Here is a 27,739-nt window from a genome sequence, read left to right as displayed (position 1 = left end):
TTTTTAAACATGTTTCAGGTGACTTACTGTGAACCAGGGAAAAGTGCTGCGTAGCACTACAGCTTGAAGAAAGTGGCTCAGTAAAATAAATAAACATGTTTTTTTTTTGTAAACAGGGAATTTTCCCGAGAAATTCCTTTATTGTAAATTATGGGGTTTGCCCCAAAATGTAATATAAAATAATTGGGCATTTTTTAAGTTTAAAAGATCCTGTTAAAATTTCCGCTGCCAAAATAAACACCAATACCACGGGTTTCTGTCCCGCGGCTCCTAAGACGGGTAAAACCGGGTTGGGGGCCGTGACAATAATGGGTACATGAACGCCCATAGAGAAACTAGATAATACCTTATCTAGTTCAAACATATCCTTGGCAAATCTCATTAGAGGCAATGTGGGAGATGGGATGATGACCCGGTTCTAGATAGACACCTGGGTAGAAGACAAATCAACAAGGGTGTGTTACCCAAATTTATATGCTTTGGAGTTAAATAAGACCTGCAAGGTGGCTGAAAGGGATAATGAGGATTCTAGTGGCGCGGTGTTCATAGGATCATGGAAAGGCCAGGTTCGTGGTTTGCGGGTGGAGCAAAATTTCTCGGTGATACAATCTAAGGTAAGTAATTATATTTTTTAGGAGGACTAAGATAAACAGTCATGTAAAGGCGAAGGATCCGAGTGTTTCTCGGTGGCTGCTATGAAAAAGGCCATGAGTAACGCACACAACCCTCCCAATATTTGGGAATGGAATTATCAGGGGCCACTTAAGGTTAACATCATGGGTTGGAGATTGATTCAAAACCGAATTCCCATAGTGGACAATTTGATCAGAAGAGGTATCTTAACCGCGCCTTCGGTTTGCCCGTTATGTAATGCAACTGAGGAAACTACGGACCATGTTTTCACTGCTTGTATGGTGGCCTCGGTTGTTTGGCAACCGATTTCGTTGTGGTGCAAAATTTAGCCGGTGTTTGCTTTCACATCTCAACATTTGTTCAACCTTCATAAGCACGTCCAAGGCTCGGTAGTGAAAAGAAGATATTCAAGGAGAGCGAGAAACAATGGGTGTTCAACAAGATCTCGGTCAACATTCAAAGCATATGTGGCCACATTAAATCTTATAGCTTTTTATGAATAAAAAATAGATCTAAAGACCTGTTGTCGGATTGGTCTAGATAGTTAGCATTCGATGTGTAATTTTGTAATTTGTTGTAGCCTTTGCTAGTTGCTTGCTAGCAGAGCGTTTGGTTAATAGAAGTTGTCTTTCCATTTTTTTATGAAAGCATTCAAATAAAGTCATGTTTTCGCTTTTAGAAGCTAGTATTCATAAGAAAATTTTATAATCAAAATACTTCCTTAAATTTGAACTCTTTTCATCTCAAAAATCCAAAATATTAACTTTTTGAGTAAACTGCCATTTTAGTCCTTGTGGTTTGGACACTTTTGCCATTTTAGTCCAAATCTCAAACTTTTTAAATCTGGGTCCCTGTGGATTCACTTTTATTGCCATTTTAGTCCAAAAGTGAAATTAGGTCAGATTTCTTAAATTAAATAGTGATGTTTTGTTCTTTTCTGCAGGGGTAAATTAGTCATTATGGATTTATTATAACTCATTTTAATTAAAATAATAAAACTTAATAAAGTTTGACCACCCAATATCTTCACATTCCACCAAATACCCTAATCCATATTTGTGACTGAGATGGAGAGACGATGATGAAGGTTCTGGATTTAGAAGAAGCTGCTGCCACACAACTGCCCCCCCCCCCTTTCAGTTCTGTCTCTATCTCCCTCACACACACAACCACCACCATGACCTGCCACCATCAACCAGTTACATAACTGAATCACAAGTGCAAAACAACAGTAAACAAATTAGTCACATAACCTGAATCCACTCAATAATAACATGAGGGTTTCGATTTGGGGGTGGTCGGGTTTTGAGGAGGCGGTGAAGGCTAATGTTGGCGATTGAATCAGAACCATCAGCTGACCACGAACATGGAGAGAAACGAAAAACCTACCGAAACCTACTGAATCAGAACCATCAGAACCGTCGCCGGCCGTGGTCTTCTCAGAGACACCGCCAATGGCAGCCTCCGATACCCGCACCTGTGCAAAACAAGAAAACAATCGCCGGCCGTGGTCTTCTCAGAGATTTGTTTTCAGACACCATCTAGATCCCGCTCTGTACACAAACCTGGGTCCCGTTTTCGGTTGTTAGCTATTTGTATTCGAGAGAGAGGAGATGAAGGTGGGGTCGGATTTGGTGGTTATTCGGCGGCGATGGTGGTCACAGATGGCGGTGGTAGCCATGGTTGTGGTGGTGTTTGTTACAGAGAGAGAGAGAGAGAGAGAGAGAGAGAGAGAGAGGGGGGGGGGGGGGAAGAGGGAGTACTGAAGAGTGGTGTGGGGTGGATGTTGATGGTGGCGTTGGTGAGAAGGGGAGGATGTGGCGGTGGTTCTTGTGGCGGCAGAGAGGAGAGAGGGAGAGGGAGAGAGAGAGAGAGACAGGGGTGGTGATGTAGTGGGGATTATAGAGAGAGCAGAGTTTATAAAGAATGTGACAAATGACCATTTTTCCCTTGAGAAAAAGGACAAAATAGCAAGGTTTTTTTTTTTTTTTTTTTTTTTATCTGAGTTGATTTTGAATTAAAATGACAATAAAAGTGAAACCACAGGGACCCAAATTTAAAAAGTTTGAGATTTGTACTAAAATGGCAAAAGTACCCAAACCATAGGGACCAAAATGGCAGTTTACTCTAACTTTTGTAAAAAACTCTTAAACATGTTAATAGACTAACCCACCTATTAAATGGTTCGTGTTTAAGTTAACCTATTTTTTTTAATAAGTTATGTTCGAGTTGACTCCTATAACAAACGGACGATGTCGGTAAAAAGCTGTTTTTTTCATGTCATGTTTAAGTTTTATTTTGTTTCGAGTCATATCACTAACTACAACCGTGTGTTTAAGTAGGCTCCAACCTTCCAATGTCTTATCCAAACACATGCAACTAATCCAAATGAAATTAAGTTTCACCCAAAAAACTCATCCAAACACATGCAACTAATCCAAATGAAATTAAGTTTCACCCAAAAACTCAACTAAACGACTTGGAACTTTAATGGATTAGATGGGTATATTGTCTACTCCAATAATTAACACCTAATAATATTTTAAGACAGATGCATTTGATTTAATCTAGAAACTTTTATTCTATCTTTTACCAAACATACATAAAGAGCATTTAAATACCACTACAATAATAATGGGAATAATTCATCACTAACGAAGTTTATCAACTGTTTACTAAACTAATCAACTATTTTCCCCTACAAAATTCGTTCAAGTTTTGATATTATTCTACTAATATTGTGATCTTTTTTTTTTTACAAATATTAGCACATTATAAGTAATCTAAATCTAAATAATTAGGGCTACAATGAACCGAACACTCAGCAAACAGTTCATGAATCGTTTGGCGAAAATTCGTTTGTTTTCGTTCGTTTAATAAATAAACGAATGTGAACAAGAATTTTGTTCGTTTAGTTAAATAAGCAAACATGAATAGAGAAAACTTTCGTTCATTTATGTTCGTAAACATTCGGTAGCATTTTCATTTTTGCTCGATTGTTCATTATGGTTTTTAATTTTTATGTTTTATTTAAATACTTGAAAATTTCCACTAATTATATATTTATATTCGTTTGTGTACGCCTATGTTCATCAACATTTGTATTTGTTTGTTTCTATTCATGAATTTGCATTTGTTACCCAAAATTTATTTAATAAACGAACATGAATACGAAAAAATAAACCGAAAACCAAATTCAAATACGGTTTGATTCTTCTTGGAAACTCAAGTCAATCCCAACTAGTGCCATATTTGGTGGATAAAGACAATGAAGGCAGCGGGTGGTATGGTTTCCCGGGGAACGCCGTTATCCAAATTCTGACGCCAGCGTAAGCCTGGTTAAGACAACATAGTCTGGCCAGAGTGGGGTTAGAACCCAAATAACCATATAAAAAAACAAGGGGTAAATTACTTTTTGAGTCCCTGTGTTTTAGTGGTTTTAACTAGTTGAGTCCAAAAGCAAAAAGTTTAACGACCTGAGTCCCTATAAGCATTTTCTTTAACCATTCGAGTCCTTTTGAGTCCAAATTTTAACATTTTGAGTCCAATTTTTGGGACTCAAATTCGTTACAAAATGAATAAAATTGGACTCAAAACGTTATAAAATAAATGGCTAGGGACTCAGGGCGTTAAACTTTTTTATTTTAGACTCAAATGATTAAAACCACTAAAACACTGAGACTGAAAAAGTAATTTACTAAAAAATAAGTAAATAACTGACTCCTTTGTTAGAGGGTAATTTGGTAAAAAAATAACAAGCAATAAAACGGCGCGTTTCGAGGCGTCAATAAAGGGTGCGTTTGGTTGAACATGCCTAACCAACCACCACTTTCCTTCATTATTTCACCACCATTTTTTTATAAAAAAATAAAAAAATCATTTAAAATTAATAAAGTGGTTACAAGTTACAATTATGACAAAAATAAAATACAATAATAAAAAGATATAAATTATCCTCTCTCTCTCCTTTTTCGGTTTCCTGACGCCATACTCTTTCTGCATTTCATCCACTGTTCACTTTCTCTCTCTACAACTGTTCCTCTTTCTCTCTCTATAACATCCGGAAAACCGCTCTGTTTTCGCCGGTAAACCGCTCGTTTTCCGGCAATCCTCTCCGGCGATTAAGTTCTGACGTCAGCGATCACACACTGACCAGAGCTACGGTGATATCAATTATCACCGTCTTGCTGACGTCACAGAGTTTTCACCGGTGAAAATTCTCCGATCTCTGTGTTTGAGGCGGTTTCGAGGTAATGTGGCGGAGATACACGACGGAGATCGTGATTTCCGGTTGAATTTTGTCGTTGTGTAACCGTTTTTGTTCGTTCATTTCGTTTTCGTGTGGTTTTGGTGAAGTGAGAGAAGACGGAGGCTTCCGGCGAGAAAGTTCGGAATGATATGGTATGATTACGCCATCATTTTTTCGTTTATTTTAATCCTGTTATATTGCATTTTGTAGTCGTTGTTATTGTTCAATTTGTTGTGTATGGACTATGGAGGAAAATTGCAGAATATATGTGTTACTGTTCGTTCGTATTCTAACGGTTAATCGGAATTTTTGAAACGGCGATTCTTCTTTTGTTGTTGTTCAATTTGTAACCACGAATACGTTGTGTCTCGGTTTTATTGGAGTTTTGACTTTATTTGTGTACTGTTTACACTTTATTGACCTAATTTCTGATAATATTATTGTTCAGTTGTTATTCGTCAACGATGTTTGTTAGGAATTCGTTAGTTTAACTGTTCAAAGCTGTTTGACTTTGTATGGTTGAATTCAACTTCATCATGACATTGAACCAGAAATTGAACCAGTAGAGTTAATTATATTAAGGATTAGTTATATGATGATGTACGATGAATGATCAATTCAAAACTCTAAGTGCCCAGTCATAATATCTTTCTGTACGGATCTAGTATGAGGAAAACTTGTTTATACAGGCCAATTTCTCTGTATTAGGTTTGTATATAATTTTTTGGGACAAAAACTTGGTTGATTTTGCCAATTAAATCTGCCACTGGTCTATATGTGTGTTAGTTTGTTAGTCTGGTGAGGTTTAAACGATTTTAGCACACTGACACGGTATAATTGTTTGTAATCATTGTGGATATGTCAGCTTTGGGTTTATGAACACCTAGACCTTTTGACGTTTATGAACGGAACAATATCCGACTTATGTTTTTGGTTTCGACAGGTGGAAGGAAGGGTTTGTTCTTCCCGAGAGGATACACTAAACTATCTGAAGCACAAGAGGCTTCAGCGGATGGGATCTGGCACTGTGAATGATGCTACATTTGCGTCTAACCTAATGACTCGAAGCAGAGGAGATGCTTTAAGAGGTTCTGCATCTTCTGGTGATAGATTATCCAGCACTCTGGATTTATGTGGTAGAGATAATATGTCAAACCAAAAGTTTGACTTGAATGATCTTGACTGGACGGATAAAGTTCCAGAGTGCCCTGTATACTTTCCAAGTAAAGAAGAGTTTGAGGATCCTTTGATTTATCTGCAAAAGATCGCTCCAGAAGCTTCACGATTTGGTAATACTTGTTAATAAAAATTGATAAAGGTTAATGTGGTTCTCTAAATTCATATTTTCTTCTTGAATCTTTTTGTATTTAGGTATATGCAAGATTGTTTCTCCTTTAAGTGCCTCAGTTCCTGCTGGAATAGTTTTGACGAGAGAGAAAGTTGGTTTTAAGTTTACTACAAGAGTGCAACCTCTTCGTCTCGCTGAGTGGAATACCGATGATAAGGTCACCTTCTTCATGAGTGGAAGGTTGAATCTTCATATGAAATTTGCTATCGTTTCCTAAGTATGTGATTTTATTCAGTTTGAGTAATGCTTTATATTCATCAGAAATTACACGTTCCGTGAGTATGAGAAAATGGCGAACAAGGTTTTTGCTCGTAGATATCATAGTTCTGGATGTCTTCCTGCTACATATGTAGAAAAAGAATTTTGGCAGGAAATAGCTTGTGGAAAGACGGAAAGCGTTGAATATGCATGTGATGTTGATGGCAGTGCTTTTTCATCTTCTCCAACTGATCAACTTGCAAGTAGCAAATGGAATCTAAAGGTTTTGATTTTGTTTCAGTCATTCAACTTTTTTGATTCTTTCTTATTCGACTTTTCTTGCTGAGTGGTATCAATGCATGTGTCTCTGTTACGGTGTTTTAATTTGGGATCATTGTTGCATGTTTCTTGCTTTATTCATCCTTATTAATCAACATCTTGGTTTGTTTTTTCTATTAAATTCAGAAAGTTTCAAGACTGTCCCGTTCTATTCTACGTCTGCTTGAAACAACTATTCCGGTATTCACAATTTCAGACAGTCCTCTCTTATTTACTTCTAAAAAGTTTACATCCAATTTTTAGTTATTATTTATATGTTTACAGGGAGTTACTGAGCCTATGCTTTACATTGGGATGCTATTTAGCATGTTTGCTTGGCATGTAGAAGACCATTACTTGTATAGGTATTTAATTTTGCTATATATAATGTATTGTAAAGCATGTTTGTCTCATGCTCTCTTATATTATTGTAGCATGAATTTTCATCATTGTGGAGCCGCAAAAACATGGTATGGTGTTCCTGGTCACGCTGTTCTGGATTTCGAGAAGGTTGTTCGACAAAACGTGTATACTAATGACATTTTATCAACTGATGGCGAAGATGGTGCTTTTGATGTTCTTTTGGGAAAGACAACCATATTTCCTCCGAATATTCTATTACAACACGGTGTTCCGGTTTATAAAGCTGTTCAAAAGCCCGGGGAATTCGTAGTGACATTTCCGCGAGCATATCATGCAGGATTTAGTCATGGTATAATAAATTTCCATAATTCGTATCTACGAAATTTTGTTTCAGAGTAAAATGCCATTTTCGTCCCTGAGGTTTGGCCAGTTTTGCGACTTTTGTCCAAAGGTTTGTTTTTTCCGCATCTGGATCCAAAAGGTTTAAAATCTTGCCGTTTTCATCCGGCTTGTTAACTCCATCCATTTTTCTCCGTCAAGTCAGGGGTATTTTCGTCATTTTTGTTAACTTAAAAGGCAATGCGGTCTTTTTCACTTTATGTACAAGCATTTAGCATAATGTACAAGAATTCAAATATCCTTAACGAAGAAAAAAGACAAAAATACCCCTAACTTAACAGAGAAAAATGGATCGAGTTAACGAGCCGGATGAAAATGGCAAGATTTCAAACCTTTTGGATCCAGATGCGGAAAAACAAACCTTTGGACGATAGTTACAAAACTGGCCAAACCTCAGGGACGTAAATGGCATTTTACTCTTTTTTATCATAAGTTACTAATGCTTGTATGTATACCATAGGTTTCAATTGCAGCGAGGCTGTAAATTTTGCAATTGGTGATTGGTTCTTATTAGGATCAATAGCTAGTCATCGTTATGCGCTTCTAAACCGGACACCTCTTCTTCCTCATGAGGAACTTTTATGTAAAGAATCCATGATTCTTCGTTCAAATATGGAGTATGAGGATCAATCTTGTGAAGATATGGTATCTCATAGAAACATTAAAGTAGCATTTGTGAACCTAATCCGTTTCCAACATCGGATTCGCTGGTGTCTAATGAAATCAAGAGAATACATGGGTGCTTCCACACATTGTCATGGAACCATTCTTTGCAGTGTTTGCAAACGCGACTGTTATGTAGCGTATATTAACTGCAACTGTTATCTACATCCTGTGTGCCTTCGCCATGGTATGATGACCCATCACTTTTGACTTTCTGTTTCTCTAGAGGTAGCAAGATGGGTGGGTTTGGTAACTTGTCAATTTTACTGTTTTAAATAAATAATAAAACGATGCCTCAAATATATCTAAAATCATCATCATCATCATCATCATCATCATCAATATCATCAAATATATCTAAAATATTATCTATAATACAATTAGGAAGTTTGGTGAACAGTACTTTGACTTTTTGACGTCTTTTTTTTTTTTGACATTTTTGAGTTTTTGTATACTTTTATTCCACAACTTTCAGCATTGGCGATTACAACCCCTTAAGTTTCTAAAGACTTTGTAATCAAGTTTTACGTGTTTATCTTTATGTACGTATCAGTATAAATTCAAGTTGATTTACGTTTCGACGTAAATTTTTCCCGGAAATGAGTTGGGTCAAATATAATATGTTCTTATGCTTATGATTGTGTACGTTTTCAGTTGGTGTACGTTTTGCCATCATTTTTTCTTCCGGAAATGAGTCGGGTCAAATATGATACGTTTTCATGCTTATTTTTATGTACGTTTTCAATTGGTCTTCGTTTTGACGTAAATGTTGTTTGAAACGAGTTGGGTCAAATATAATACGTTTTCATTAAACGGTATAAATTCGAGTCGCTTCACGTTTCAACACCGCCGCAACGTGCCGTGCCAGTCTTTAACTTAAAAAAACAATATTTTCTTACGTGCTTATTTTTATGCACTTGTTGGTATAAATTCAAGTTGGTTTACGCATCGACGTAAATTTTCATTAAAGCTATATTTAAGATAGCGTTTACGTTTCCATTTACAATTAATTTAAAACCAGCCCATCCCGTTGTCCAATTTAAATTTATTTTTATGGTTTTCGGTGGATGTAAAACATGTGTAGATATTCTTTTCAGCATATTAGCGCGGGTAAATGTTCAAATAAAATGATTTAGGAAGTCGTATGCACTAAAAATACACGTTGGATGACTATTAACCTGTGTGGACTCATATCGACACATTAATATGTAAATGGATCAATAAAGAAACCCATCGTAACTTTTTTGTTAATCCTTCATTTCTTAGTTATAATATTGCTCAATTTTCCATTTCAGAGTTTAAGCTACTTAACCTACCTTGTGGAGACAAATTTACAATCTCTGTAAGGGATAATATCTTAGACATGGAGGCTGTAGCCAGGACGTTTGAGCACGAAAAAGATATCATAAACGAGGTTCAACAGCAATCTGGAATTTCTTCCGACATGATTCTACTATCTAAACTGTATCCACTAACTGAACACGAAGCATATGATCCATATTGCAAAATTGAGTTTGGACCTGATTTGAATACTTCTACCGTCTGTACGTCATCAGATAGTTTATCTTTACTCAACCATGTAAGATTTAACACTAGTTATTTGGGCAAAAATTTTGATCATGTGACGGTTGGGGTCTAATGAGAACGATTTTGTTATAGCAGGCAAAAGGTGATAGTGATTTCCCTGTCGATGTTAAAGTTACATATCAAGAAAGTGATGATTCTGACTCGGAAACATTTAGGGTCAAACGTCGTTCATCTTTAAAGTCAGAGCACAGAAATACACATGATTCTGTTCCTCCAGGTTTTGAAAATCAGGTAATGATCTTTTTCTTGTTCTTGGCATTCTCATTGTCTTCTGTTTTATTATTGCTACTTTATTGTTTCTGAAAAGTTTTTTTTTTCATTATTTTATTAGAGTTGAGTCTATGGATGCTACCTGTGGTTTTCCAAAATTTTGGATTTGTTCCCTAGCTTTCCAAACGTACACGGATGATCCCTATGTTTGCACTTTGTAACTAATATAGTCCCTAGCCAACAAATTTAATGGTTTCAGGAAGGTTCAAGTTACGGACTAAATGTGTTACAAAGTGCAAACCACAGGGACCATCATGTACTTTTGGCAAAGGTTGGGGATTTAATGCGTTACCAAATGCAAACCATTGGGACCATCCCTGTACTTTTGGAAAGCTAGGGACCAAATCCAAAATTTTGGAAAACCACAAGGACTATCTGTGTACCTTACTCATTTTATTATTTTTTAAAAAAAGGCAGGTGCTAATGGTCAGAACAAGCTCACTTTGACCAAAATTTTTGTAATAATAATAGAGCTTCAAATATAATATGCTCTAGCGGTTCGTAACCCTTTGACCTGTTTCTTTTTTAAGCTATTTTTCCTAATATTTTACCCCATTTGACCCGTTAGTGTTAAATTATAACCCGAGTTGACCCAATCATAAGCAAATGGGCCAAACTCTAGTTCTTTTATAATACATTTATGTCCTCTTTTCGACTATTGATCAGCATTTGTATCCACAGGGGCTAAAACGATTGAAGAGATTACAGCTAGAAGCTGGCTCTCGGCATGATTCAGCATCCGAGTGTTCCATTCACTCTAAAGAAGCCAAAGAAAGCGTATCAAACAAAGGAAGCATCACTCACATCTCAATAAAGTACAAGAAAACGGGAAACGAAGAAGTTGTGAGCAAACACAGAGACTATGATTTGAACCACGAACCACTGCCTCTAGAAAATGGTCCAAAACGACTTAAAGTTAAAGGCCCATCGGTTATAGGGTTGGACAATGCTACGTCGTTTTGAATACTGATTTCTTAGAGCTTGAGTGCTTGACCTTTTTTTAACTTGGATCCAAACAGGGTTTCTAAATTCTAACAACACATGGAAGCAGCAGCAAATTGACACATTTTTAGATGAAAGAAAAGTATACTTTTTGTGCAGGCCTCGTATTGGGGCGTGATTGGCACGTTGGCGGATTCTAATGGTTCTTGGGCTGGGCTTTTTTTAAGGGCTTCGGCTGGAGATCCTTTCTTTCTCTCATTTTCAGCAAAAATTTTAGGTAAGCAGTCATCATTTTAGCGGTTTATTTTGATGTACATCTTGTTGTTAACTGTTGATTAGTTTGGTGAGATGAAAACATCACATAGTTCTTTCATTCTTTGGTAGCAAAATAAAATCCATATTTTTTTACCACTTTGTTCATTTTTTTAAAAAAGGTTATCTTGTTACTTTCCAAATTAAAGCATATTGTTATTATTTTTATTATTTTGTTTGTTTATAGATTGAATGTTATCCTTTGGTTTGAAGGGAAGCAACAATGTGATTCTTTGGGTTATAGAAGAGTAAGGATCTTGTGATTCTTTGGCTTAAAGAAAAGATCTTGTCTGTGCTTTTCTTTGTCCCCCTTCACAATTCTCTTATCCATAAACAAATTCATCATTGCAACAAGTACATGCATTAAGCTTTAAGTTATAAAGAAGGTATACTCATTTGAATTACAATTCTCAAAATCGAGTTAATTACTCAAATGGTTTGGTTCTAGTCACAACTCTTAGGTCTAATTAATTTACTCAAACCTAATAAAAAAACAAACACTGCTTTCCTCTTTTCTTAATGTCCAGTCACCTCCCTTCGTGATCACCCCTCTCCGACGATGTATCATTGTTATCGATGAGGTTATTATTCGAAGCTGTAACAATTCAACTGATTTTTCTTAATAAAGGTTTTAGACACAATTTTGTTTTAAAATGAATACCAAAAACACACAAAACATTCTAAACTTAGACTCTAAAGGTAGGATTATGATTAAACTACATGGACTGTTTGTGAAATCAACTCCTTAAAAGTATTATCTAGATGACAATGATTAGGTTTTGTGTAATGATTGTTCGTGGTTAATTGTTTATAATTTTATTGTTTGTATTATGAGGGGTATTTTTGCATTATCATTTTATTCATACATGATTTCATCATATTTACTTTTGTATTGTATAATTTGGTGAGCCACAAAGTAAAAATGGTAGTGTATAAATCACCTCCACTTATACACCTATATGTGTATGACATGGAATGAGAACTAAAGCCTGTGCTGACTTTTTCATATTGATATAGCATCAGACATTTTTTAACTTAGACAGATGCTTACACATGTGCCAAATCAATCTGGCTAATATGGTCACACTTTGACGAGTCCATTTTTTATGACCACGATAGAGGCTCACATAAAATGCCATCATTCAAGAAATAATGAGCTGGGGGGTTTTGAGTTGGGTTGTTAAATGTGTGAGCTCTCTCAGCGGTTTTTATATGATTTACTAATGACAGGGCATTTATATGCTACCTACTAAATAAGGATCGTAGGTTATGACGTGTGCCCATTAACTAAGAAGGATTTTGAAGGGAATTGATTTTAGAGTTTCTAGATTTATTTGAAAGAATCTTGTATAAACTAAAAAAAAAAATCCTAATACCTAGGGACAATAAATCTGAAAACAAAATATACAAATAACTAAATTTCCAATAAACAGGGACAATAAATAAAAAATAAAATATATAAAACCAAAAGGTTGGGTTCAAATCATATTTGTATTCTAGAATAGGGATGGCAATGGGTCGGGTTTGGGACGGGTTTAGGTAATCCCATACCCAAACCCGGTTAGATATGCTTGTCCCAAACCCGTCCCAAAACCCGTCGGGTTCTAGCGGGTAAATACCCATCGGGTATCGGGTATACCCGCGGGTATCGGGTAAACCCGTTAATTTAAAAAGATTACTCGTTGGCCATACTCATCTCAAAACCGATTGGGTATCTATCGGGTAACTATTAACCGGCTACATTTTGTGTTGGTATTATAAAAATATATATCAAATAACTATAATGTATACGGAATAGAATACCTATATGTGTAAAAAATGGATGTATCATATATATACATATTTAATAATATAAAAGAAATTATATCGGGTATATAATGGGGTAAACGGGTACACTTTATCGGGTAATTGGATCGGGTAAACGGGTATATAACTAAATCCCAAACCCGTCCCAAACCCGCGAAAAAAATAAAGACTAATCCCAAACCCGTCCCAAACCCGATTAACCGACCCCAAACCCGTCCAAATGTGTCGGGTTTCGGGTTTACCCAGCGGGTTTGGGTTTAATTGCCATCCCTACTCTAGAAAGTATAAGAATTGTTCAATAAATATAGAAAGTTTATTACTTATAAACGTTGCTATAGATAAATATAAAACTTGATAAACTTATTTTTCTATGATGATAACGAGATAAATTACGAAGTATTTAATAATTTCTTATTCACGGGACCCGTGTAATACAAAGGTAACTATACTAGTTTTTTTTGCCTTCCAAAAAAAAAAAAAAAAAAAAAAACTATACTAGTTTTTAATAAATAAGACGGCGAAATAGTTTGTTTGATTCTGATAGCGAGATGTTTTGTAACCATAGGAGCGTTAGCATCTGATAACAGTGTGCTAGTTGCTTGTATATATCAATAAAACTTGTTGAACGAATGGAAGTTTCCCTTTATCTGTTCCTTGTACTTCAACATGTAATATACTAAAGTGAAGAAGCAAATACCAGCAACCTGTTGGGTTTGGATATCAACTTCCACATGATAAATTTCCGAGCACTCCAGGGTTGATTTCACCGATCGAGTCTGCAAAATAAAACGCCGTTAGTGTTGCCATATGAAGGGATTCTCTCTGTGACCACCTTCCAGCCAGGGGCGAAGGTTAATTGTTGCCCGGGGGTGCACCCGCCCACCTCAATGTTTCGGTTACAAGTGTATAGGTTCCAATTTTTCGTCCAGAAATTTTAAAAATTATATAGGATCGTCTCCCCCCAATTATTTTTCCTAAATATTTATACAATATATAAATTAAAGTAAAGTTTGTTACCACTTTGTATATAAGTGATGAGTACGTAGTTTTGTAAATATATTTCAACTCTTATTTGTTTAACCCTAGATTACCCACCACACAATAAACTTAATCGCAAGTTTTTATGTATAAGAACGGATCCTTTGAATAAATGAAATTTTTTAGTTTTATTTGGAACTATTATTATTTGACCTGACCCGAATCGATAGCCGACCCGACCTGAAACATAATGATAGGAAAAAAAATTTGGGTCCCATCACTTTACGCCCCCTCAAAACTTTTGGTCAAGCTCCGCCACTGCTTCCAGCCAACGAATAAGTATACATTTATTACTAGAAAATAAATATGTAAGAGAGGGTGTCGAGGAAAAAACGAATGACCGTATGCATAAGATCACATGTATTGTTACCTGTTATTGTCAACGAGATATAGATCCCTTTAGACCATGCTAAATGGTCATGTGGTTGTCACATTTTGGGCTTCCCATGTGGTTGTCGCCACGAGCTTGGTAGAGTTGTCATTGGTTGGGCTATGGCTTAATATATACATATATATTTTTTTCAATTACAAACCACATACCTCACCACTACTCTATTTTCAGACGTTGATGACGTGGACGCCACGTGTCTAAAAAATACCAAACTACATACCTCACCATTACTCATGGTCTTAGAGCATAACCGTTTTGACATGTATATGATTGGTGGTCACATAATCTTGTATTTCACACAATTTGCCTTGTAGGCGAAGCATTGTTGGTGAACATGACACAATCTGAATCTCATAGATCTAGACCCAGTGGGTTAAATTCGATCCGGTTTGGTATCATACATCTCTTCATAAACTATGCATGTTTATGAGCAATAAAAAACATTTTCAAGCTAGAGCTGGAGGCAAAATATTTAAATTTATATGGCTTGGCTAAGTATTTCTAGAGTTTTTATTATTGTCATCGTTAAGTATGGGGTTGTTGGAAAAAAATATTGTTCGATTGTTGGGTCAACCTTATGTATTCTGTGTAAGATTAAATATATTATATTTAATATTTAATCTAGTAGCCATTATAATCATTTACATTATATGGATCAAAATATATAACAATCCTATTAAATAATTAGTTGGTAATTATTGATGGGCCTAATTACCCTTATTAACTAATTAGGGTTTCCTCCTGGGTGCATATATAAGGGGATAATTAGAGGGTTAAAGGGTTAGACTCTAATCACAATAACATCACTTATGAAATCGCCCCCTCTCTCCTAGCCGAAATCCCTTATTCGGTTTCCCTTACCACCATCATTAGATTGCACCGTAAGGAGGAACCAGACCAAGATGACAATCATGTCAAACCTTATTGCTGCGTCTTCATCTGGATTCTCTGCTGGCCTGTGCTGATGCAATCAAAGGTGTGTTTTCATGTTTTTCCATTATGCCTAAAACAGAACTGACCAACATGTGGTATCAGAGCATATGTTGATTAGTCAGTTCTGTTTTCGTATCCATTATTCTGGGATTGTAATCTGGAAAACAGAGTTTTGAAAACCTAATAAAACTAACAGCTAGTTTCGAGTCATATGACACTGCCGAAATCTCTGTTTCGGGGAAAAAGAAAAAAGAAAAGCATTAACTGTTGACTCGAAATCAAAATGGTTAAAATTAACTGTTCCGAAATCTGTATAAAACTGTTAAAATTCAAGTTTCGGGTTCCAGAATTTATGTTTTAATTTTTAGGGTTCATCATGTTCTTAGGAAAATTCGAAAAATTCCTTTATGTTTTGGAATGTAACTAGGATTGACGAATGTTCTTTCCTGTTTGATCCAATTTAATCTGTTAAGTTTATTCAAAAACATACAGTTATAATTTTCAAAATCCAAAATCTTAAAACAGGAAACCATATCTCATAATCCCTTAGAATTCGAATTTTCAGTTATGTTTTCACATTCACAGCTGTTAACAGAAGTTTCGAGATAAGTTTTAACCACCCGAGACAAAGGTCTCGACTCGAGACCACAAGAACTCGACTCGAAATCATAAGTGTTCTCAAATGTTTATAACTCGAGACAACGATTTCGACTCGAGATCATAAGGTCTGAGGTTTCGACTAAGGGCTTAAATCTTTACAACTCGAGACAAAGGTCTCGACTCGAGACCATAAGGTCATAACTCGAGACCACAAGGTTGCGACTCGAGACCATAAGGCTGAAACTCGAGACCGTGGTTGCGACTCGAGACCTCATTATGAGTCGAGATCTCATAAAATACAGTAGTCGAGACCGACCATGGTTCCGACTCTAGACAAAGGTTGCGACTCGAGACCTCATAACTGACTCGAGATCTCAAAACTCAGTCGAGACCTAACTCGAGACCTCACTCGAGAACTCATTACCTTAGGCTGTTTGATGTGAACTAAAAGTTCGATCCGCGCTAACTAGTGGTTTGCTACTAAATAATTGGTTTTTGTAAATACTTAGTTAATTAATAAGGATCAAATAATGTTTTACAAAACCAAAATGGCTTAACTTGAATGAGCTTCTGATGTATCACTTCTGGCCAAAGCTGATTTAATGCATCTATTTATTGTTCAAGTATTATAAAATCTATGTTGAGTATGCATTACAAACGCGAAATGTCTTAATTCTGGCCAAAGCTGATTTAATTCATTTATGTTTAGCATGCTTGACAAGTGCATAACTAAAGTGATTGTCTCATTTCTGGCCAAAGCTGATTTGTCACGATTACTTTGCACACATGCTTAAATGATTACACTTCTGGCCAAAGCTGATTTGTCTTCGTTTAAGTTGAATTTTAAATAAGTCTATTATTTTGATGTTAGTAATAGACATATCACAACCTCTTCACTTAATGATCCTTATATTAGTGATCCTTAATTAATTTTATGATCATTTCGTCTGCCTTATTCTTAGTACCCATAATTTTACTCACTATAATTTTCTTCTATAAATCTATATCTTATCCACTAAATCTAATATGTTTTGCTTAAAGTTTCTATAAGAATTAGCTCTTAAATTAAATCCTTGATTATCTCTTAAGACACGATAATCCTATTGCTCTCTTCTGATAAAGCACTACAAAAGAAAAGTAGAGCATGATGATTAGGATAAATCAAACATGACGTCTCTTATGATAATCAAGAATAAGTGTTGTTACTAAAAGGTTATTCCAGATTAAGTCTTTCCTAAGATTAATCTATAATTGTGGAATAATCACTAGAACTCCTAAGATGCATGCCTTCATTTAAAGTTCTAAACTATAAAGTTAAATGGTGTATGTGAATACATTATAATGTATAATACCATGACCCATAAAGTTAAGGGCTTACGCATGGAAATAAGTACATTTTTCCAGTACATTACATACTAAGATTTTCACTTGTACAAATTTGATGCCTTATAAATCAACTATAACACTCAAAAGTACCAAAGTATAATGAGTGTGTTGATAAGCAACATATGTACAAAGAAATAAATGTTTGAAACTGGAAAATAAGATGTTATTCACCTTACAACCACTAATACTTTAAAAGAGGATTCTTCTAAGGTCCATAGACAAATTACAAGTGCTAATTCCAACTTTAAGGTTCTTCAAGGGAAAATCTCAATGCATGATTATGTCATTAGACTAGGCATAAGCAACGAGACTATCCATTATTCTAAAGATCAGTTGGATAAATTAATTAGATAGTCACTTACTAAAGATATTTAAGTCTGCTAATTTTAATATTCCAATTAACACATGATTAGTTGACTCTAGTTCCATACGTTTCCTTACCAGAACTCGACAAATAACTAACACGAGAGTTAGTGACAAAATTAAATGTTAAGACTATAGGAACCATAATAAGCAATCTTCTAACAACGTTTTTCGACATCTTATATATTCTGAAGATTAATCAGAATATAGTATCATAATTAAGCAATGTTATAAAGATTGTGAGGTTTGCATAGTCAACATAAAGTCACACTTACCTTAAACTCTCATTTTATTTGTTCTAAATATCTGGATTGAAACATTACTAAGATAAAACTAGATGATACCTTACATTTTTCACAACTTTTGTCATCATGTAAATGAGAATTTGACAAAAGGAAAATGAGACTTATAAATTTCATCCATTATAACCGATATTCATGAGAAATCATGACATGGTTAATGAGGATGATTTTTTTTTATCTAATCTCATTCTAAGTGATTTTAAATCATGACGTTATAGCCCTAAATATTACTTGGCTTAAGGAATTAGTATGGGTCCATCATAAGTCATTCATTGACATTCGTGGAACTTATTCCAAATGGAATATTCAGACGTAATTCATTTATCATTTAAAAGACTATCGACTTGTATCTAAATTTTGTCGCATATGGCTCACGGTCATAGAAGACATCTATTCATATATATATATATACTTAATAAGATTTCTATTAGATATGTCCCTAAAGTTTCTTATGATATCTGGACATTAAAGAAATCAAATAAAGTCTAACATATATGTGATAGGTTCCCACGTCACGTAGCTCATTGAAACTTCTCTTGTAGCATTTCTAGAGATATTAAAGATCAGTGGGAGCATTAAGTGTCTTAATGATAACTTGCAATAGTTGCAAGAGGTGGGGGAGTGAAAATTTTATATTACCTAAATTTACACCTCTTGTACAAGACACTGCTCCATCTTGACACTGTTCTATCATAACTTGTCTCCTTAAAATCTAATGCTACTCTTACAAAAGTTTCATTGTTGCCTAATTGTGGGCACACTTAGATTTCTTACCTAAACTAACATACTCCTCAACAAGAGAAACTACAAAGACTGATGTCATTAATTTGTTTTCTCTATTAGAATTTGTTGGTCGTTAAATATTGACTCTAAGCGTGCTGAGTTCCTGAAGATTTCTAAGGTCAGTGGGAGCAGTCAAAGTCCTTATCATGATTTTCAAGGAATACAAGAGGCGGGGGGAAGAGTGTCATTAAATTTCACTCAGAATTTAACTCCGATTACACCTCTTGTACACCATACTGCACCAACTCTTACAAACTTAGAATCCTGAAAATGATAGCAACCTAACCAAGAGCTAATCCATAAAACTGAAACTTCTAACAAACCCAATAATCAACTCAGGAGGTCATCTAGGTTTAAAAGCCTACTAACTTTGATGATTACATAACCTCCCTAACTGAAGTTGAAATGGATTTTGGAAATGTTTACTGATCCTATATCTTCAAATTAAGTCACTAGTGTCAATCAATCTTCTAAATGGAATAAAACAGTTTTCTAGTAAAACTGATTTTATGTGTTCGTATAACGTTTGGGATTTGATTGAATTACCTAAGAGTGTTCATAACTAAACCAAATCCTGATATATAAGTGTTAAGACACTAAGAAGCATGACTGATTGTCAAAGGTTATACTTAGGAAGAGATAAATTTTGAGGATCATCACTGTTCTAGTAGCTTATACTAGTTTAAAGCTATATTTCATGAACATTAAAAACAATTTTCCCTAACAAATGGCTGACATATTACATGTTCATAAAACAACCCGAAAGTTTGAAACTGAAGGTTAAAGAACACTTTATTTGTAGCCAATAAAATCCATGTATGGGTTAATGCAAACATCATAATGTGATGAAATCTTAACGTAATTATTTTCATCAACAACCAAGTGGATTAATGTACCTACCTCAAAATGAGTGGGAGCAACTAAGATAAACTTGTCTATATAGATGATATTCTTTTGACAAGTATATGTTACATAAGTCAAAGCATTGTTAACACAAACTTTGATATAATAGATCTTAGAGATATCCCTTACGTGACTGATATCATAACAAGCCGAGATAGACCCAATGGGACATTAGTTCTGTTCCATGAGTTTAACTTTAAATGGGTCCTTACATATGTAACAAACAATACTGCTCTCTTTTAGAGGATAATAGGATAAATGAGATTATTTATTTATGCTTCATTAATTAGAAGCCTTATGTAAGTTTAAGTCTATACTCGTTTAGATATTACTCACATTGCAACACACTAGATATGTCTAGATTAATGTGAAGCATCTAATGGAGTATTACAATATCTTTAAAAGAAACGAGAGACTACAATTTAAAGAAGAAGTGAGAATTAAAACCGGTTTATTACTCTAACTTTGAAATATTCAAAGATGATAAAATGTAATTTCGGGTATATCTTTATGTCAGCAGACAAAACCTATCTCATGGAGGAGTCATAATGCACTGATAATAACAACCCAAGTTATAACGACATAATATAGTCACTAAATGTTGTTGGAAATTTATCAGTGGACTCATGAGTTTATTAACTCCATATAATTAAATTTTTTAAAAACTTAGTGTGATAAAGTCAGCTACCATGACTCCTTGAACAGTAACAGTTCAAGAGGTGCAGCATTAAATTTCGATACGCAATTAATTATTCGTTTGTGAACGAATTGAGGAAACTAAGTTTGTACCGAATACATTTATGATATGCTTAAGGATCCTATGACTGAAGGGCTATTACCCATAAGTCTTATTAAGAGAGCTCATAGACGGGTATTAATTAATGGCCATGCGAAATTGCATATCGTACTATGAATGACTAAGTATTAGTTAATTTTCCTCATCAGTTTGATTTTGTATGTCTCTAAGAATATGTCAAGTCGACATAATAGCATATAGACAAATAAAGTTACAAATCAAACTAAGGGCTTATGCATATTTTGATCATGACGATTATGTTTTAAATTAAGGCTATAGTATGATTAATGGGGGTCCTGAGTCGCATAATGATTCAACGGCTGTATTTCTCTGCTATAGTACTTGTTTAAGGCTAAAATGAGTGTTAACTCCTGATCAGGCTTATCTAATACTCATAGTAAATGATTACTCGGCTAAGTGGGAGAATGTAAGATTAAATATATTATATTTAATATTTAATCTAGTAGCCATTATAATCATTTACATTATATGGACCAAAATATATAACAATCCTATTAAATAATTAGTTGGTAATTGTTGATGGGCCTAATTACCCTTATTAACTAATTAGGGTTTCCTCCTGGGTGCATATATAAGGAGATAATTAGAGGGTTAAAGGGTTAGACTCTAATCACAATAACATCACTTATGAAATCGCCCTCTCTCTCCTAGCCGAAATCCGTTATTCGGTTTCCCTTACCACCATCATTAGATTGCACCGTAAGGAGGAACCAGACCAGATGACAATCATGTCAAACCTTATTGCTGCGTCTTCATCTGGATTCTCTGCTGGCCTATGCTGATGCAATCAAAGGTATGTTTTCATGTTTTTCCATTATGCCTAAAACAGAACTGACCAACATTCTGATTATGAAATGGCCAGTTACGTCAATTGTGTATTGGTTATCACACAAACTTAGTAAAAGTAAGGTTTGAATGTGTGCTGGTAAGTCTTCAAAGTCAATGTTAGTTTTTCTTGTAAAATCAAGATCAACCTTGTAACTTAGGTGATATGATTATGTTCTTAAAGGTTTTTATTCACTAAATTTTGTATATCAATCTCTTCAATTGTTTGTTTGGTCCTGTTAAAACAAATAGGAATTTTTTGATTCTATTCAAGTCACAATGCATAGATCGGTGGATTGAATTATGGGATTGAGTTTGATTCCACATCGAGTTATTAGAATTGATTTCTCTATATTTCGCTTGTTCACGACAAAACATATTTTATTATAAAGGATTTGAGAAGCCATCTACTCTAAAATATAATATGCACCATGTTTAGAATATCAGGTGTGGAGGGGTTTGGGTTAGAGGCATTGCTCGACACGTGGCGAGTGTGAGATTCATAAGTTAATATTCAAAAACAAGGGGTGTGGTGTGACGTGGCTTAAGCTGGCATGGCCAACCATGTGGATTTTGTTTTTTTGTTTAAACTATTTTAAATTTTATTTAATTAAAATAGAACAATAATTAAAATAGAAGAGAAGATTACATATAATATTTTAAAAAACTACAAATAAAATTAAAGAAACTACATAAAATTAAAAAAAAAGCTACATAAAATTATAAAAAAAAATTAAAAATTTCATGATTTCTCCATGTTATATTTTTTCATGATTTCTTCTTTCGTTTCCAACGTCATCGCCAATTGTGGGCCGGTTAGGTGATCGACGGGTATGGCGAGAAATTTCACATCTTCACGTTTTTCTTTTAGAGATATTTTTTTTATCATACGATGCTTGTATATTTTTCCTCATCTCGATCCTTTGTTGTTGGAGGAAATTAAATGTATCAATTTTCGTCCCAAGATCTTCCAATCTGGTCGGTGTACAACCCTTTACCCGAGGCCGAACCCGATCTCGTTCTTTGAATCCGCTTTTTTGACGTGTCTCTGCTGGGTGGGAAGGAGAATCATGAAAATCATCCAAATTAAGATCAAACTCTTGATCACGAGCATCGGACTGAGCTTGGGACGAGGGTGTTCTTGCCCTTTTGGATGAGGTTGACTCGCTAGCCGGAGGGACTCTCGCCCATTTCGAGGCGTACCCACATACATCTCAACAATGCATGTACTTGAACTCGTTCTTCTTGTTCTCTCTGTATGCTAGCAATGCATGCTTGATAAAGTCAACCTCGGTTTCACTGCACCTTGGCGTGTTCTTCGCCTTATGGAAACAAGCGTTTGTATCACCCACTTCGACGAGGCTATCATTTTCACGATACACCTCCGCCCTTTGCATTTGCGTATGAAATGATTTCTTTATGGAATTCCAAAAATCTTTTTTATGTCGTGAATTCTCTATTCCAAAAATATTTTAGACATTGTTAAAAAATTATAATAAAACTTAGAACAATAATATTGTAAACATTACCATGAATCGGATTTTGCGATTCATCGATCCAACATCTTGTCAAAGTATTTTCTTCTTGAACTGCCCACTTTAATTGTGTTTGTTGAGCGGGCGCTATTGCTTTCTCTTTATACGTTTTTTCTTGTGGCTTCTTTTTATGGCCGGTTTGGATGACGAACCACCAACGTCTTGCAGTTGAGTTTCAGGCACGAAATCGGGTTGGGAAAGGTTAAGTGGAATAGATGAATCGTCGTATGGAAAGTTCGTGTATACACACTTTCCTAAATACGACGCGATTCCGGCTAGATCGGGACACGATGAATATACTAAACCGTGTGGCGGTTGTTGTGGATGGCCATGTGTAAGGGGTATTTGGGTCGGGTTTGGCGGTGGACAGCTTGGTGGCAGGCTAGGGTTCGGGTTTTCTTGGTATCCAAAGGGGTTGTTCGGGTCGTAGCTTCGGTTAACAGGATGCATTATAGGATATTGTGGGTTGATTTTATAAAAAAAATAAAGAGATATGGTAGAAGAAGTAGAGAAGTGGTAAAAAAATGTTAAAAATTAGTGGGTATTTATATTCGTTTAATATGTAATTTTTTTTAATTAAAGTAGCCGTTTGGTAACGACTAGCCCCAACGGCTATATTGGACCAGCCAACCAAAGGCAGCTATGTTACCTCCCCCGCCCCACGCCAGGCTCAACCCCTACGCCAGCAGGACACCGCCATTGCCAACACTAGCCTGGTGTAGTCTAGCCAACATTGTTTGACAACCGCCGCCCCAACCCACGCCCCTCACCCCGCGACCTTAACATGTTTGACTCAATTTTCTTTTATCCAGTTGAGTTCTGAACTAATATACATACGATTTGTTTGAGAAAAAGAAAGCCCAAATCAACTTATCTAAATAAACTAATTTTAACCGTTACATGTGTGATAGTATTGCCCCTAGTTAGTGTTACATTTTTATCTGTTTTTTTTACTTATACGTTTGAGAAAATATATAAATTTAACAATAAATAAATTAGGATGTATATGTACTGCCCTGATCCAGGCCCAAATTTTGGAGGGCCAAACTTGACAGCCCAGTATGTCAGTTTTTGCAGATGTAAATTTCAAAAATAATATTAATTTGTAACCTTATGAAGTTTTTTGTTAAATCATCGTATGAGCATTTGAAGTAAATCATATTTTCATCGACTTCAATTCTTTCATGTTTTTTTTAATTAGATTTATCATAAATTACAAATTCTGGTTCTTTTCAGTGATTTGAATTCGTTAAAATTAATTAGATGTATCATAAATTACAATAATTAATTAGATGTATCATAACCGATTCTCCACAGTTTCAGTTACAGGGCTCCAATTCAGTGGTCATTTTTTTATTTTAAAAAAAGAAATCATTTTTTTTCTCACTTGTAGCATTGTAAAACGGTCGGAAATTGGAAACCTGCAAGCATGAGTAAGCTCGTTGACTCACGCGAGGTTGGCGTAGTGTTCCAGTGAGCGTGAGCTAACGTGGCTCTTTTCCCTCTCTCCGCTCAAGATGTTGCTGTAGACTGTTGCTGGCTGCTGTAATACCTTTCCATTTCATATGTGTGTGTCCCAAAGGTTTTGAGCCTGGCCCAAAGACGGTTGAAAAGGCTCAACAGGCTGGAGTCGGAAAAATCAAGATTACTCATGATCCAAAAGAAGCAGATGTTGTGTATTCAGATGTTTGGGCTAGCATGGGCAAAAAAGAAGAAGCGGAATCTCGTCGCAAAGTTTTTCAGGGATTCCAGGTAACCATCACTCGTTTATTCAGTTGAATATGAACACCCGGGTGGGTTTTAAAGATAGATTTTTATAAATTGAACATTTTTGTTTTGTTTTATAAATTGGTTGTTGGGTTTGGCCACATTTGACTTGTTAGATATCGTATGATCGAGATCTTATGGTTTTCGGAAGCTTTTCTGGTCACAAGATGGGGCGAACCACTTACTAGATGATTAAAAAACCACTATCAAAATGAGTATTACGAGCTACTTGGTTTGGATAGAAGTTTGATCTCAGATTCTTTTATCTTAATCTATGGTAGAGTAGGCCTTCTCCCATGGGCTAGCCCTGGATTCGAGTAAGTCAGTTTAGGATTTTCTTCCATGACAAATATGAAAAATTAGTATGATTATGTATCCTTAAAGGTTGACAAAACGGTTTTATTTCTCAACTCAACCACACTATTTTTTTTCTCGTATTTTTTAACTGGTTAGGTTAATAATTCAGTTTATATTTTTATTTTTCGGCTAACCAGTAAATCGGTTAAAAACTGGTTCCTTCCAATAGATCTCTAACTGGTTACGAACCTACGGTTAAAAAAACCACTAATTGGTTACTCCTCAATTGGTTATTAACCGATTACGGTTTTTGTTAATATCCGTGTTTTGTGCACCTCTACCTTTGTTTTTGAATGGCCAACGAAATAAAAGCCCTGCTACTCAGGATAACCCAATGGCAGAAGGCGACCTCATACGCTTGCAACCGTAGACAGTGCTGGGTAGCTTAAATTCATCATCTCCAGTTTCGAGGAAAACCTGCTGCCAAAAGACCCACTGGTTGAGATCAGATTTGAATTTGAGATCTATGACCTTAAACCTCAATCTTCATTTCTCCTCTAATGCAAATTAAACTATAGCTCATTGGGTTGTGCACCTATACCTATACTTGGTTAAACTAACACCCATTCACCCATTAAATGAAGCAAAATATTGCAGCACAAGAATCAATAACTCCCCTTACGACGATGATGTTCTCCAAACGTTTGATACAATGTTATCTCATAAATACTTTCCAACACTTTTGAGGGTATCAAAAAATCCAATAGAACCCCTTACGGCTATGATGTTGTCCTAACAAAATCCTAGAATTTGAGACGTAAAAGTTGTTAGAAAATTATTCATAAAATACCCTGACATCAAAGGCAATCAACATTGTATCAAAGTAAGACATACCAAAACATCAATGTCACCGCACTTACATATGATTGACTTTTAACTCTTAAGTACATGAAATAAAAAGCCTACACAATTATATTATACTCTTATACAATTACCAACTTGAGACATACCTTTTCATTTAACAGTCACGTCATTTAGGGAATTATATATATAGCGTACGTTTTATATGTAAAAACTACAATGCATCAGAGCGGTTGTTGCGTCTGTTAGACAGACTACTGACGCCGGTTCAATTCCTTTTCACAACGTTTTTTCTTGAGTTTCTTCCTTCCCTTTTCTTTTACCCAACCCTATGGTATATTATCCATGGTAAATTAAGTTTCTCCATCTTAGTGAATACAAAATTTATGTTATATACATTACAGAGCGCCGCTTCAAGTACAATCAAATCGACAAACCCCTTTAACATCGCCGTTCCTCGTTCCGTTATCCTTTTATCAAACCCGTTCTAAATAGTCATTCATAAATCATCGCTATCACCGATACTGAATCAATGATGTGTTTTCCCATGATTTTCGTTTTTTTTCTTCTTGAATCGCGATTATCATATTCATCGCTATTTTACTTCTTGAACTTGCATAATCTTTCCTGATTGTCGTTTTTTCTTCTTCATATACTTCCTCCATGCCCAAATATATCACCCAGAATTTGATTATGATCAATTTGTGTCTTCACTATGAAAGGTAATAAAAGAAATAATTTGATTCATATTGTGTTATTATAACATGAACTGATTTGTTATTTGCATCTATAATAGTTATAGAAGATGTTTTCTGGGTTTAGTTTTTGGATGATGACATAAACGGATGTCAAATGTGATATTAATTACTAAAACGTGATAAATTTGCATTGGAAGTTAGATATTTAAACCTTTAATTAAATTCTGATTAATGATGAATAGAAACAAATTAGTATGAACTTTGAGTCTAAAGGATTAATATATTAGTTATTTAAGAGCATGAGTTTAATTACTAAAGATCAAGATTGCTTGAAAATTTTGATACTCATCAAATTAAAGACACACAGTTTGATTTCAGGGATTATATGATATTACAAGAAACAAATGATTTGGATCACAAATATTGCATGATTTTATTTTTTTTGAACTTCGAAGGAATTGCTACATTCAATTTTGGTGTTTTGTAGAATCTTATATAATAAGTAGCAAATAGGCACTATAATTTTTATTTATTTATTTATTATTTCCAAGAATTGTGATTGAAAATTTAAAAACTGACAAACGTTTACATGATAAATAAGATAACAATTTGCACATATTGTGTTAATTTTGATAATGGCTATTATTGTGTTAATTTTTATGGTAGGTATATGTATATAATAACACTAAAGCATAACGGAATTGATTTACATTTTACTTCCTGAATTACTTAAGTCTTAAGGTGAATGTTTTATTAAGCATTTCATATTTATGTTTTTTAATGAATAAAATGCTAGAATAGTTATATTTTAGAACAATATTATTTTCTTTTGAATCAACAATCTTCGATTGATGAGAAGAACACCGATGTGATCGTCACAAAGGTGAGTTTATATTTAATTCTGATGTTAGATCATGATGTTCAGTTTGATAATTTGAAGATTGATTGATGGAGTCAAGAAAAAAAATAAGATGAACCAGATTATGATAACGTTGACTAATAGAATAGTTAGATTGAAGGTTTGATCTTAACAGAAGTGCCCGGATTTTAGGTTTGGTGTGTTGAATTTGATTTTTTTGGATTTGTTAATAGGAAAAGAATGCAAGGTGGAGGCCAGAGCAATGGTGTTCAGAAAGCATTTGTTACAAAATG

The 27,739-nt window shown here is 34.9% G+C and overlaps 1 protein-coding gene across 2 annotated transcripts; it reads left to right on the top strand.

The window, feature by feature from the left end:
• The first annotated feature begins 4,597 nt into the window (after nt 1–4,597).
• Nucleotides 4,598–11,425, top strand: LOC110899539 (lysine-specific demethylase JMJ706). 2 transcript variants are annotated; one of them, XM_022146426.2, is made up of 11 exons: nt 4,598–5,034; nt 5,826–6,171; nt 6,254–6,410; nt 6,492–6,711; nt 6,894–6,947; nt 7,032–7,111; nt 7,181–7,458; nt 7,969–8,358; nt 9,467–9,750; nt 9,831–9,989; nt 10,710–11,425. In XM_022146426.2, exons 1-11 carry the CDS (start codon nt 5,032–5,034, stop codon nt 10,989–10,991), a joined length of 2,253 nt encoding a protein of 750 aa, XP_022002118.1. In that variant the 5' UTR covers nt 4,598–5,031; the 3' UTR covers nt 10,992–11,425. The 2 variants fall into 2 exon arrangements, with proteins under 2 accessions (XP_022002118.1, XP_022002119.1); XM_022146427.2 differs by having other exon boundaries at nt 9,834–9,989; nt 10,710–11,381.
• The last annotated feature ends 16,314 nt before the right edge of the window (nt 11,426–27,739 follow it).

Source organism: Helianthus annuus, chromosome 13 (assembly GCF_002127325.2).
Source record: "Helianthus annuus cultivar XRQ/B chromosome 13, HanXRQr2.0-SUNRISE, whole genome shotgun sequence".
NCBI lineage: Eukaryota > Viridiplantae > Streptophyta > Magnoliopsida > Asterales > Asteraceae > Helianthus > Helianthus annuus.
This window is presented reverse-complemented; position numbering and strand designations above follow the sequence as displayed.